Source organism: Brachycentrus maculatus, unplaced genomic scaffold (assembly GCF_059751285.1).
Source record: "Brachycentrus maculatus isolate JH-2025_06_01 unplaced genomic scaffold, ASM5975128v1 h1tg000212l, whole genome shotgun sequence".
In the NCBI taxonomy this organism is placed as follows: Eukaryota; Metazoa; Arthropoda; class Insecta; order Trichoptera; family Brachycentridae; genus Brachycentrus; species Brachycentrus maculatus.
This window is the reverse complement of record NW_028280963.1, coordinates 402,026-417,435: the sequence shown is the minus strand read 5'-3', so window position 1 is coordinate 417,435 and position 15,410 is coordinate 402,026. Positions and strand designations below refer to the sequence as shown.

Here is a 15,410-nt window from a genome sequence, read left to right as displayed (position 1 = left end):
TTTGCTTTGAGATATGAGTAATTCAACATACGAGCAAGGTTGCGGAACGAATTAAACTCGTATGTCGAGTTACCACTGTATATGTTTTTATTATTTGAAATAAATTTATAAGCAATTAATCTTATTTGAATTACACATATCAATAATTAAATTTTTATTACGAAATCGCTCGCTTAAAAGGTATTGAGGGTTCTTTTTATTATGGAACGCAATCAGCATCCATTTTCAGCGGTTTTTTATTATTTTTAATTTGATTTAATAAAGGGTAATGGAAAAATATTTTGTTGCTGATAAAAAATATATACATAATCTGCCTTTTCTAAAGTAAATCGTTTACAAGACTAATGTTCCCACATGACGAAAAAGCCATAAATCTAAATTGACATCTAAATAGAGAATGGGACGCCGCAAAACGTGAAAATGTTAACTAAACATTTTTCACGTATTGGTACCAGGACTCTTGTATTGTGCACTCATTGTTTAGCTTCCGCTATTAGGCTTTGGTTAACTACAACTGATTTTTGTGCACTATAAACACTGTTCCGAGATTTTCCTCTCCTTTCTATATTTTTATCAATATTTCTCACACTAGAAAACATACATATTTCCGATATACGAAATCATCTACCTGTTCCACATTTTCAACATTTACCATTATTTCACACTAAGACCTACATACAGATATGTACGTACTTTTAAAAACCATAGTTTTGCATTTATTAAGATGCATGAATTTATTATACACCAGAGGTCCCAACCCCGTGCCCGATTCGTATGTGCCCGCCACTATTCGACAGAGACAGAATTTTTTCATAAACATTAATTAAAAATGTTAATTATTTCTACTTATTTGCTAGTTTTAATTTTTTGAGTACCTAGGTTTATTGAATAGGTTCGTATGTTTGCGATATTGTATGTATGAGTGGTTCCTTTGCTGACAGTATTTCTTGTCGCACCTTGTCTAGCGGTGAGCCAGACTGTCGATTAAAAATAGGTGGTGCCCGCCACCCTACCGATATTTTAGAATGTGCTCTAGAGTACAAACAGGTTAGGAACCCCTGTCATACACCTTTGTCACTAGCGTCCTAGCGTCTGCCGTATACTCACTTATTAAAAATATATTATGCCAAAATGATTCTGTTTTATTTATACTGGATAAAATATTTGACCTGTTTTTGTATAGTTTTATAATGTTATTAGAGAATATAAACGATTTATTTTTATTTTTAAAGGTTTATATTTTTGGAATATTCACATATTTACAAATATTTAAATAACAGTATGAATAATTTAGGTTTCTTAAATTTAACAATATACACATCATTTCCACATTGCTTACTTTTATAATTTCCCATAAGATTCGTATTTTATTACAAAATCATACCAAGGGTGCAAACCTTTTTGCGTTGAAACTCCTAACATTAATATTATAAAAATTATATATTTAAGGTAAGGAAAAATTATATCGGTGGAACATGTTAACGGTACAACGCAGATCCAATAATTACCAATTTATATATTTTTTCCTCGTTCACGATAAATTTCGGAATCGACCAAATTTTTCCTTTTATAATCATAGTCAATTCTTATCGACCTGTTGGGAATCCTTGATATATGGGAATAGTATTATATAAAGCAAATAGATACGTTAGCATTTTATAAGTCGCATCCCAATCGTTCAATTTCGTTGATGAAATAAATCATGTCTGATTTTTCTAATCCAGAATTTTGGAATACAATCCTGAAGAAATTTGGAAGATCATTTTGAGGCTGGTACGTCACCATCATAGTTCCCTCTTTCATCATTCTTTCCTTGATCTTTGGAGCAACTCTGTGAAGCTTTTCCTTATAGTCTTCGTCCTGCTGATGTCCTCTAAGACTGGGCGGTATGTACCAAAAGCAAATGTTGGTGCATTCGGGCTTTTCAAGGACTAATTGGAAACCTTCTCGGTCCTTTATGTTTTGGGTGAAATACTCAGAGTTTTCAAATACTTTGTCAACATGTCGTTCCAAGCCGTCGGTTCCTTTGGCTTTCCACATGAACCAAAACTTGAGCACGTCCGCTTTCCTTCCGCATTGGATGTGTTTGTCACCAGTGTCGTATTTTGTGTCGTAAAACTTGTCCTTTTGGAAAAGATATGTGGCGCTGGCAGAATGAGCTTCTGATAGTATTCCTTTGTGACGCAAAAGAAGAGTAGAGCATTGTTGTGGAGCGGTCAATAACTTGTGAGGATTCCATGTTACGGAATCAGCCCTGAAAAAATACAAAGAAACGCGTTTTGTAAATTAAATTATATTGAGTTACAGGTTTAAGTTGATGATGTAGGTATGATTTTCTTCTCTCTCCTGCTTTTTAGTCTACATATTTATTAAAACAAAGTAGATACTAATGCAAAAAAAACTAATAAAAATGGTAAGTGTAATAGGAGTTTCATTGATTCATAGAATAATTTGTTATGAGGGCTAGGATACCATACGGAAGTTAACGTTTTAACCTCTTAGTGAAGATAACTTTTCATAATAATATAATATAAGTTTTCTTCCATTTGAAGAAAAAATAATTCACAAAAATCCATATATTTTACTTACTAATAACACTGACCCACAACCGGTTAGAATGCCAATGTTATTAAAAATAAAAAGGCCAGAAGTAATGTTAAAGATATTATCTGCATTATGTAGTTAAATCGGTAACATAACATCGCTGATAAAATATTTCTTCCTCTGACTATAAGTACACACTCGATATAAATACTTAAAATATGTTATATGTACGTATTTATTGTTATGAATAAATATAGGCCTGCATGTCTTATTAAATTATTGTTTTTTCTACCTTCTTGATTAATTTAGCATGGGTAGCCTCTCGATATATCAAGTTCACCCTGAGTCCAAACGAAGGTATGCATTTTGTGTTCTCTAGAGAATTTGTATTTCCGCATTAACTTCCGCTAATTTGTTCGCAACTTTGACGGATACGGATATTGGCATAAATATCACGAATTTAGGAAGTATGTGGCTAAGTCCAAACAACAAAAAACTGGTTTCACAAACGAAACACGTGAGAATATTAATAAATTAAATATAGCAAGGTCCAGCGATAGAGTTCATTACTATATACTTTCCGTTCAAGACAACCCTGATGGTTCGTTAACCGCGAAACTAGCGTCGCGGGTTTGATTTCCGCCATCGCAAAAGAATATATACTTATATCGTACTAGTCTGGGTGTAAAAATGCATTTTTCATTTTCTCCCTCCCGATTCTTTCTTAGTTACTCATAGACAAGACTCTAAAATAAAAGTTTCGTTGGTTATTCCTTTTGAAAAAGATGCTACTTTTATGAGTTTTTACTGAGATTTTTATAAAACCTACGTATAAAAAATAAAAACCAGTTAACTGAATATTCATCATAGGTTATTTGAATTCGTGTTAATTAACAGCCAAGTATGAAAATTGAGAGGCGACAGAAATGCCTTATTTTTTTATTTATTTCGATGTAAATACATGTTATAATATAAGCTTTTTTTATCATAGTATAATGCATGTTATAACTTACAATTGTTTACATGGAAAGATCGGATTTATGATGTTAGCTTTAGTTTGACTGAGGTATCATCGAATTTCATCTTTAATGATTTTAACTCACACTCCTTCGTTTGATTAATACAAAATTTCTAATTCATCGATATGATTTTTTATGAAAAAATATATTTCGAAACCAAGTTTTTTGAAGTCGCTGTAGCAAAAAAAATCATTAGAGCACGATTCCATCATTTTATACACACAAATATGAAACATTTCCTTCATCGCTCGACAGGAAATTAATATACATGTACGTATATATTTTAATAATATTCTGTAGTGTGTAAAAAATTTTTTTATATTTTTTTTTAATCGAAAAATATTGTTATACCGATATACCGAGGTTAGTTTTACCTTCATAAAGTCATTTAACATATTTCGTCCAATCAATTTCATTACTGCAAAGATTAAAAAGGATATTTAAATGCTTTATTCAGTAGTTTTGCAGAATAAAAAAAATGAGACATTTCAAAACATATCCATGGGGCGTACGAATTAAAAGTTATGGAAATTATTATTACCGTCAACCTGAATTTTGTACCTTGTATAAAGAATTTTTCATTAGATGCTAATCTGTAAAGAAATGTTTGCCTTTTTTTTAAATTTCAGTGTATATCAGAGTCACTAAATAAAATAAAATAAAAAACAATTTTATTATTATGGGTACGTTAAGTCTCAAAGCGCAATCGCTTTATAACTTAACATACAATCGCAACTTATTACGCAAGGTCAAAATCATACTGAGTACATATATTTGAACAAAAATGAACTGGTATTTAAATGTTACACGCGATACCCTTCATTTTTGAAATTAACTTTATTAAAAAATATAATAAACCTATATTTTATTAAAGTGGAAAATTGAAAGACATGTTAGACCGCCCCTTACATTAAATTTTCTTTGTCCCTGTGTATTCAGTATAAATGTTTTGTTATTTCTTGAATGAAAAAATTAATCTTAGGGCAAAAGAGATTTTAGTAAGTATTTAATTACTTATTGACTTAGGCTCAGAAAATTCGTTAAGTGTCGTTCGGAGGATTTCCAACATCAACGTTATTCATAAAATAGTAGATACCTTTCAACACCATTCAGGAGACATCTGTAGTTCTTGGAGATTAGAGCACCACCTCCCCAGGCCGCATCTACGTGGAACCACAGCTTATATTTCTGGCAGAGATCAGCTATTTCCGGCAGAGGATCGAACGCACCAAGAACTGTCGTTCCTGCGGTGGCAGATACCATGAATGGAGAGGCGCCTTCAGCGATGGACCGCTGAATCTCCGACTCTAAATGGGCAGGATCCATTTTTCCCAATTTATCCGTATTGATTAGATAAACATTGTCTGATCCGATCCCCATGAAACAAGCTAACTTCTTGACGGAGTAATGAGCGTCAGCTGACGTGAACAACACAAGGCGTCCTGTGGCATGCACTCCTTTCGACTAAAAAGAAAACAAAGAAGAGGAAATAAATAACTGGTTCCATTTTTAATATATGTAGTAAATATTTCGATATCGATTGATATGCGAGTCAAAAAATACGGGAAAATCAACCATTTGATAATTTTACAACAAATCCATTTTTACACCTAGGTACAAACTAAGATAAGATTAATTTAATGATTTTTATAATTGAATCATTAGTATTCGAGTCAAAATATTACTCGAATAAGAAAACACCTTTTCCCGAAAAACACGAAGTCGTTCGCATCGTCAAAAACACCCGCCAGGAAATTGGGTACCACGAACCAAAAAAATTCCCACCGGGGATCTTTTTCAGTTTTTGCCGAAATTTAATTTTCTTTGTAAATCCACGATGATGGTTAAAAAGTCTACGCCAAAATTAAAATGTTTTACTTGTCGATGAACGAGGATTTTTATTTTATCACAATCCTATCGACTACGACGGTCAGCAACCTTTGTTTGGCGGGAGATTTAAATGAGATCAATTACTATTATAATTTTACTAATTGCTAACTCTACAAAAATATTTAAAAAAAATTACTACTACTTAAAATATTAGAAATCTTTTAATCAAATTGCAATTTTAATATTTGAAAATATCCATCAATATTTAAAACAATTATCATATTTTAGTCATCGGTCTATTATACGTATCTGTTTATTTAAGTATGGGTACCTATCTATATGAAAAATAACTTCTCCATAGATTTTCCTATATATATATATATATATATATATATATATATATATATATATATATATATATATATATATATATATATATATATATATATATATATATATATATATATATATATATATATATATATATATATATATATATATATATATATATATATATATATATGGCAATTAGTAAATGGAAATTAGCAAATTCTTAAAAGAACACTGTGAATTATATATTGATTGACAACATCATTAATTAATAAAATTGTTTATGTCGAAAGTTAGAATGAACACGATTTCGATAAACAATCATATTATACAGTATTCTGTAATTTCATAATCAATACTTTCTACGTGAGTAATCAATAGTTATTCGCTACTATCACGTGTGTTAAAATAATACGAGTTTATTTATTTCCATACAGTGTGGCACTTTACATAAAAATGATTTATTTATTGATTGATTTATTAATTGATATATTAATTTATTAATTTGAAAATATATGTTTATTGAAATATGTTGTATAATACTAAGGGCTGGTTAGAATGTGAAGAAAAAAGTGGATGAGAAATATGAAGAAAAAAATGAGTAGGCAGAGATGGATTAAGTTCAAAAGATTGCCATATTTTAAACTCAAAGACAAAATAATATGTACAGCACAAACTTTTGTATAATAATAATAAAACAAACAGTCTTTACCTTGACATCGGGATTGAAGAAATATCTGGCGCAGCTAATAGCGTATCCGTTGGCGAGGGAGCCACCGGGACAGAATATCCCATCTCCCTGCCCCCCCGGGAACCCCACGATAGAGCGCATCTCCGCCAGCACAACTTCTTCCATCAGAACAAACGCCGGAGCTACTTCGTAGGTGTACACGCTCGGGTTCAGGGCGTCTGCCAGCCACTGGCCGACCAACCCGTAAGGATCCACCGAGGAGAATAGCTGATTCACGAAGTACGGATGGCCGGTTTTGACAGAATACTTGATAATGTTTTCCATCCTTTCTAGCAGTTTTTCTTGACTTTCCGCTTTGCTTTCCGGGTGCAATTGCAACGCTTTTAGAAGTTCTTCCGGATCTCTCCACTCGGTCACTTTGTTTGCTCGGGAAGTTCCTCGGAATACGGCTTGCTCGATGAGTATGTCGACCGCTTTCCTGAAGAAGTCTTCATGCCTGGATCTGTGAGGTAGGCTGGAGAACCAGGCCGGAGTGGGGAACCGCTCCTGCTCCTCCTTGGGCCGGTACGGCTGCACCCAGCATTCGTCCTCGGAAGATGTCGCGCCACACGAGCCGCTGTCTGTGGGAGGGTCTTCCACCCTCAGGTCCAAGAGATCGAGTGTGTTTGCGGGCATCTTGACTGGTATCTGCGGACGAAGCGGGCTATTAATCCGGAGCGGAGAGCTGTGCGGCACTATACGCGACCGGCGTACAATGAACGCCAGGCCAGCCTTCGGAGCATTTAAATACTGCAAACTGAAAGTGGAGATGTAATGTAAGGTTGTTTGAGTTTTCTGTAAAATGTGTGGCTTTGGTAGTCGAGGAAGGCCATTACCCCCCACCGCACCATAGTTCTCGGATAACTTCGGGATATAATTAGGGCTTTCCCACCGGGGCTGACCAGTGATTATATTTCCGCGGTAACCATAATTTTTTTTATTGATATGCAAAACTATTTGAATAATTGCTTACTATAACTTTTTATACTGCATACCTACCACTTACTCGTTTATATAAGAAATGCAATTATTTCTCCAAAATATTCAAATATTTTTATCTGGCTAAATAAACTATAGGTACTTACACAAACATATTTCGTTATTTATCGTTTTCAATGTCAAAATGCTAAATCTAAGGAATCATTGTAAAATAAAATGAGAAATTTAGATTTGTATATTTTTGTGAATAATGTAAGGCGGCTGAACAAAATATTGTGCTAGTATTATTGTATATAGGTGAGGACATTAAACCCAAAGGTACTCTATTTTATTAATAATAACAAATTAATTGATGGATTTTATTTAATTCAAAATCTTAATCGATTAATTAATTGAGAAGATTTTTACTTTGATAAAATCTGTTTCTAATGAAATGTCCAAATCATTGATCTGGTATGTAAAATCATATTGCCCATTGACGCCTTATTATTTGGAGGATTTTCCAGATATTTTTTTAAATGCGGTTGTAATTGTTAAGTTATTATTTGTGTTGAAAACTATTAAGCAGATAATGAATTATTACAGTTATTGCATATTATGTTTAGAGCTGTAGATTTATAGCTAATAATTTATGCATTCATTTGAAGTATCTATAATGGGTTTAAAATTCATTTATTGTTTAAATTAATCTTAAACACGTACAAAAAGCACTTTATTTCGAGGTTGCTCTTAGAGTAAAAAATGACCGTAATGAATAATTCATTAAACCGATTAAAACATTATCGAGAATCGCGTTTCTTTATTCTTAAATGGGTAGAATATAAAATCAATTAATTAAATTATATTGTACTTTTGCATGTCGTATAAATACATATGTTTTCCTACATATTATGTAGTAGAGTGTAAACAGGTTGTTTTGGTATGCACAAGATCTAGGATTTGATTCCCGAATGAATCAACATGTATAATATTTAGATCTACATATGTATAAGATTTATCTTAATCAATCCATTATTTAAAAACTGGCCAGATTTAAAAAATGTAATACACCGTGAATCATTTATAAATAAGACAAAGGACATAATTTGTGTAAGAAGGGACTGTTGTCCTTACATAAATTATTTACAATTACAATATAAGGAAAATAACAAGTTTATATTATGATTTAGTTTCTTGTAATTTTTGCTGCTGATTTATTCTTGGAAAATATTAGTCATGAAAATAAAATCATTCGTACACATACTCATACATCGTTCATATCCAAAGCTTGAAGCAAAATGATTCCTGACTCAAGTAAGAAACAATTAACAAATTGATGTTAATATATATTTTTTAAATTTCATTATTATTGTGAAATAAATCTCAGATTCTAAAGACAAGATTTCTTCTGGCCCCTATTTGCACCTTTCTGCTGCATAGGGCACCGTATCGAATCGAAGCGGTAGTAACTCGATGGTGATCGTATGATGGTAAGGTATTGAATTCCAGATTCGTGAGCATAGGAGTGGAATATGTTCAATGGGATGAATATGATGTAAACAAAGGACCTCAGGTTAACAATATTTATTATTAATAAGTAATCATTGTTATTGAATAAACAAAGTTCCTAACACTTAATCAATAAATACCTACTAATGAAGTCGATATAACCGATAAAGTGGTTTTACATTAAAATTATGTATTTATATTGTAGAGATTATTCACTATCCACTATCCACTTCCTTCCTGATATTGGCGAATGGTACATATTAATTCACCATTTAAGACAACAAAATAAAAATAAAAAGATAATAAAATTTATAGCACTTGAAATATTTGCATCTGAAAATGTGTATACACACAATGCAAATTTAAATGTACACATATCTATTTAAATATGCATTATGTGTAGGTGCTTACGCTTATGATTAAAATTATAATTTTTTTTTAAACATAAAAAAACAGCACAACACATTTAAATAAATCTAATTCATATAGTGTAAAACCTCGGGTTACGAACACACGATAACAAAATCTCTGACGGTTTTTCACATTTTTGGTCGTTGGCTTCTTGCTGCACAATTTATCAGTCAATCCATGAATCAGCGAGTAGTCGATCTTCCTTCCCTCCTCATCCGAAGATTCATTGTTATATTGTTCCCGTTTTAGATAATGAAATGCGGTTTTACTAATGAGGATCATCTGAATGACAAGATCTTATCCATCTCTTCTTCTTCTTCTTCAAACCCTCATCACCACCCAATGGTGTATAGGTTTAAATAATATATACATATACTGCAGCTATTTAGTTTACAAATGTGAAATATGATTGACGTGCAATGCCATTTGCAAAAATTATAACATATTTCGATAGGGAGATTAATTATGCGCCACTCTGTACTATCTATGTATTCATAGATACATGAAAATATTCCCTCTTCTTTCATTTCTCTCTAAAGTTTTTTTCTGCCTCCGTCCATTAAATGTTTTTTACGAAGCTGTTCCGACTGTTCCGCGGTGATGTCTCCGAAATATAGTTTGCGAAGAAGGCGACACCTTGTTTCTTTTTCAGTGCTGTTAATCTTGTGGATTGGATCTGGAGCAACAAATGACACCTTATTGGCCATTCCGGTCTATTATGCGAAACCCTTCCATTACCTAAAGTTCCTTCAAAAATTGAAAAAAAAATCTTTTGGATTTTTGCTCGTAACCCGAATTCTTACTAACTAACGAAATTCGTAACCGGAGGTTCCACTGTCATGTACGAGTATCTACATATTGTGATCGTAACGCGAGGCACCACTGTATTATCTATCTACATACTAACGACTTATTTATGAGAATTTAGCTTTTCGACTGCAGTGACCTTCTTTCGATCAGTTTGGTGTTAATAATTACAATCATTCTTGTCCATAATCTGAATTCACGTTTTTATATACTAAAAAAGACAAGGCTTTTAATCGCATTAGAAGAATAAAGAGGTTGTTCAACTGTTGAATGTTACATTCGTATTGCAATATTGCCATATTCAGTAATTTATTGATAACTCGTTTTATTTTATTAACATATTATATATTTTTAAAAACATCAATAAAAGAACTGTTACTAGCTCACTGTAAACATTCCTCACTATGCTCGATTTCTTTCTCTATTTCGTATTAGTTTTATAATCTCAATACAATACTGCGTAAATGCTATTATCTCTAGGTGTTGGTTCTGCGCATATTTAAGGACAACGTCGTTTCCGGATTAGGGAATCGAACTCACGATCCGGAAGCTCTAGATTTATTCGTGTAAAAAACTTGTCGTCCGCAGTCCATACTAAACGTGTAGCTATTGACTTCATATATAATTATGTACGTACCAATTTAGTGTTATTTAACATCATAAACTTATGGTGTTTTTTTTTTTAACAGCGTTTTCAAATATTTGGTGTATTATTATATATTATTTATTGATTCGGCATTAACTTTATGGAAAGATATGTTGAGCATTTAAAAAAAAAATTAACACTTGAATAAACCACTTTAATGAGCTTTATGTATAAATACGACTAGTTTTGAAAACTTGCAGATGTTTTCATCTTCTGGTAAAAATTAAAACTAACGAACCAAACTATATTTAGGGGTATATATAGGTTAATAAATATAGGGAAGGGGGGGGTTGATTTTTGTAAAAGGAAACATTGAAAATAATGGTGACGTATTTTGAAACAGTATATTATTAATTAACGTTTTATCTGAATTAAATTTTTTATGTATTTCGAAATTTTCTAAATTATTCATGACTTGACCTTTACTTATTATTATTATATTTTAAATGAAATTTTTGTTTATTAAAAAAGATCATTTCATCAAATTTTAGTGTGGGTTTTACGTATAAAAAAGTCACTATATCACAGAAATATTATTTTACTCACGTATGATGTAGTGATTTTACACTCTAATATTTATTTAATATTACCCTGGACTATCACCTTGCCTTCATGTAAGTAACGATCAAGATGACACTGAGTAAATACGATGCAGTGCCCTGTGCACAATTGAGTGCGGATAAGTGTTAGAATAGAAATGAATAGAAGTGTTAGAAGATATATATATATATATATATATATATATATATATATATATATATATATATATATATATATATATATATATATATATATATATATAAATATATATATATATATATATATATATATATATATATATATATATATATATTATATATATATATATATATATATATATATATATATATATATATATATATATATATATATATATATATATATATATATATATATATAAATATATATATATTTATATATATGTATATATATATATATTAATTATTATTAATAAACTCATTACGAACTGCACAACAGTTTAAAACTTTTGGAATACAGTAAAGGTACCGATCGATTTGAATAATTATTTATTAATATTATTAGTACATATTATTGATGAAAAATGGACCGCAAATCATTTAAGGTCAACCGATTATACTTAAAATTAACTAATTTATTTTATGTACAGCCAATCAATAGTTTTTTTCTGTGTTCAGACCTCTAGAAATTTAATAGACCGTGACGGACACTCCAGCTGAGTGTTTGGCTTCAGGGCTGTTGATTATCGATTGGGCCTCGATAGATGAGAATATTATTCATTATTTCCTCAAAAAATATGTTTATTGAATATCGCCTCACATGCGTTTCAAATATTATCACTATTTTTATTTATTCTTAAATGCGTGAATCGGTTTCGAGAATGCCTCTTCTGTTTTAAAATTAGACAAAATGCTACTGTGAATGTGATGAGACGTTATCACAAGGTGTCCCTCATTTGGTGTGGGTATGTCCAATTTTTGAAAGGGAGAGATTTTAATTGGAAACATAATGTGCAAAAGAGGCTATTCAGTTGACAAAAATTGATGAGGCATTGGGACATAAGGATCTATCAGATTTGGTGGTGTCTTATTTGGAAAATGTGACAAGAAGAATAAAAATAATAAATGAGCTATGTGACGGATTTTGATTGTTGTAAGATATTGAATCCATTGTATTGTTGTCTTCTATTTTGTTTTTTGAGAGATCAACTTTATTCATTTACTGTAAACTATACACATCTACTTTAATTTTTAAGAGATGTAAACTAAATATGCTATAAATCTTTGTACATAATAGGCAAGGAAAATTTTCTCAGGCAACTAACAAATATTTATATAAATATTTTCTGCACAATAAACATATATTGATTATTCTTTTAATTATATATCTATGTTTATATGTATATATATATATATATATATATATATATATATATATATATATATATATATATATATATATATATATATATATATATATATATATATATATATATATATATATATATATATATATATATATATATATATATATATATATATATATATATATATATATATATATATATATATATATATATATATATATATATATATATATATATATATATATATATATATATATATATATATATATATATATATATATATATATATATATATATATATATATATATATATATATATATATATATATATATATATATATATATATATATATATATATATATATATATATATATATATATATATATATATATATATATAAACATATATGAGAGATCAACTTTATTCATTTACTGTAAACTATACACATCTACTTTAATTTTTAAGAGATGTAAACTAAATATGCTATAAATCTTTGTACATAATAGGCAAGGAAAATTTTCTCAGGCAACTAACAAATATTTATATAAATATTTTCTGCACAATAAACATATATTGATTATTCTTTTAATTATGTATCTATGTTTATATGTATATATATATATATATATATATATATATATATATATATATATATATATATATATATATATATATATATATATTATATATATATATATATATATATATACATATATATATATATATATATATATATATATATATATATATATATATATATATATATATATATATATATATATATATATATATATATATATATATATATATATATATATATATATATACATAGGAAAATCTATGGAGAAGTTATTTTTCATTTTTATATTTTGGGCTCCAGAAGATTTTTAATTTATATTTTTGTGAAATTAATGTTACCTAACTACATTTATTATTATAAAAGTTCAATAACTAAATTTTTGTCAGCCTCAGAAAAACTCGTTTAACGAGTAGGTATACGTGTTAGATTGAAATAACTTCGTATTTCAGTGTCATAAGATTGCTGCAATTTTAAATCGGTAAATACTACATCCATGCTGAATTACGACCATTTACGATATTATTATTACATATTTGCATTATTCTGAATGGCAATGAAGGGTGACTGGTGCACTTTCTCAAAATAAATATTGATAATTTGCTTAGCTTGATGTTGTTTCGAGTGCAGTGTAGTCATTCAAAATATATGTCACAACCATTAAATACAAAGTACCTAATACTTATTTGTGTGCAATGAAGAATACAGAACGAATGAATAAAGAAAACAGTTACCTATATAATAATAACGACGACCGTGACTCAACGTATTAGATTATTCATTTGCTATTTGCTCTCATAAAAATGAAATAAAATTACGCTTTAAAATATAAAATCAATGTGAGATGTACGAGTACGTAAAAAGATTTTAAGTTTTTCATTTGATTTATTATTCACACATGATTTTATGGACTTTTATATATTTTTTATTTTTTAATAACAAAATTTTAATATGAATAAATTTCTTTTGATAAAAAGCTACTTAAATATGAGAAGTAAAAGACCAAAAAAAATGAAATAAGTTAAATTAATTTTATGATTTGTTTTTTAAACAGCAGAAAAAATTGTGTTTATAATTTTAAAATTGGCGCGCGCGCTCTTTTGTTAGTAGGCGTGGCGACAATAAGTGTCATTTCAAATATGCGTATAGAAATACACGCAAAAAGTGTGACGTACTGTCATGATAATTCAACAGTTCCTTATAAATATCCGGTTTTTGGTTGTTTTGTTTGGTGAGCTTCTCGAAGCAAGACGAAAGCAAAGAGCGTAGTACAAAGGTAAAAAGGTAAAAGGACCAATTGAACGCCACGTTGAGGTTGGCGGGAATTGATGAATTGAGTGACTTGGTGTCGCGGGCTAGACAGATGGATGGAGAAGCTCCGTAAACGGTGTTCACGAGGTCTCCGCGCGCGGCTTAGCATGTTCAGCCACATGCACTCATAGATAGAGCCCCACATGCCGAAGACAATATACTCGAGCGCGAGTTGGGAGCTATTATTATTTATTATAAATACATATCCGGTTTTTAGCAACCAAAAATATCCAACAGCAGTTCAATTACAGATGGAAAATTATTTTTTAACAACACATTGCTTATGTGAATCATAAAAAAGTCGCAATTCGCTGGCAGTTGAATTAATTTAACTAATTTCGGTGCCCTCTTTAGATGAAGTCCCATTATCTTAGAATAGCATATTTAAGACTTGTCCTAAAATTCTAATCGTTAAATAATAATATTTCTGTAGTTTTCAGAGCTTAATTTTTATAAAATTTGTCTCATTTAAAAAAAAAAAAACCTGCAAAGCCTCTACTTTTAGAGGCTTATCTTAAGGTAAGTTGTCTTTTTTATAGTAAGGATGGGGAAGATAAATATGAAAAATACACCACAAGCACCCAGACCAATTGAAAATAAATCTTTCTTGATTTATTTTGCACTTGACGGTGATCGAACCCTCTACGCCAGTATAGTCAAGCGTCTTACCCAACGAGTCAACGTCTAACGCCACGGCACCTGTTTATTCGGGCGTTGTTGCGTAACTGGACACAGACTCTGTAAATCTAAACAAAAATCGTAGAGCTCATTAACGTTTTTATTGTTTCCTCTCATATCGTTAATAATTTGTTGGATTTTTTAAAAGTGATAATGAATAACTGGTCATTATAACTTTTTGGAAGTGAGAATCATCGACCCTTACTCTAACTCT

General features: G+C 29.9%; 1 protein-coding gene across 1 annotated transcript; it reads right to left on the bottom strand.

The window, feature by feature from the left end:
• Nucleotides 1-1,213: 1,213 nt before the first annotated feature.
• b (glutamate decarboxylase-like protein black) lies at nt 1,214-7,206 on the bottom strand. Its single transcript, XM_088264005.1, has 3 exons — nt 6,436-7,206; nt 4,660-5,027; nt 1,214-2,254 (listed from the first exon to the last, which is right to left on the bottom strand). The coding sequence occupies exons 1-3, from the start codon at nt 7,087-7,089 to the stop codon at nt 1,657-1,659; spliced, it is 1,620 nt and encodes a 539-aa protein (XP_088120131.1). The 5' UTR covers nt 7,090-7,206; the 3' UTR covers nt 1,214-1,656.
• Nucleotides 7,207-15,410: the final 8,204 nt, after the last annotated feature.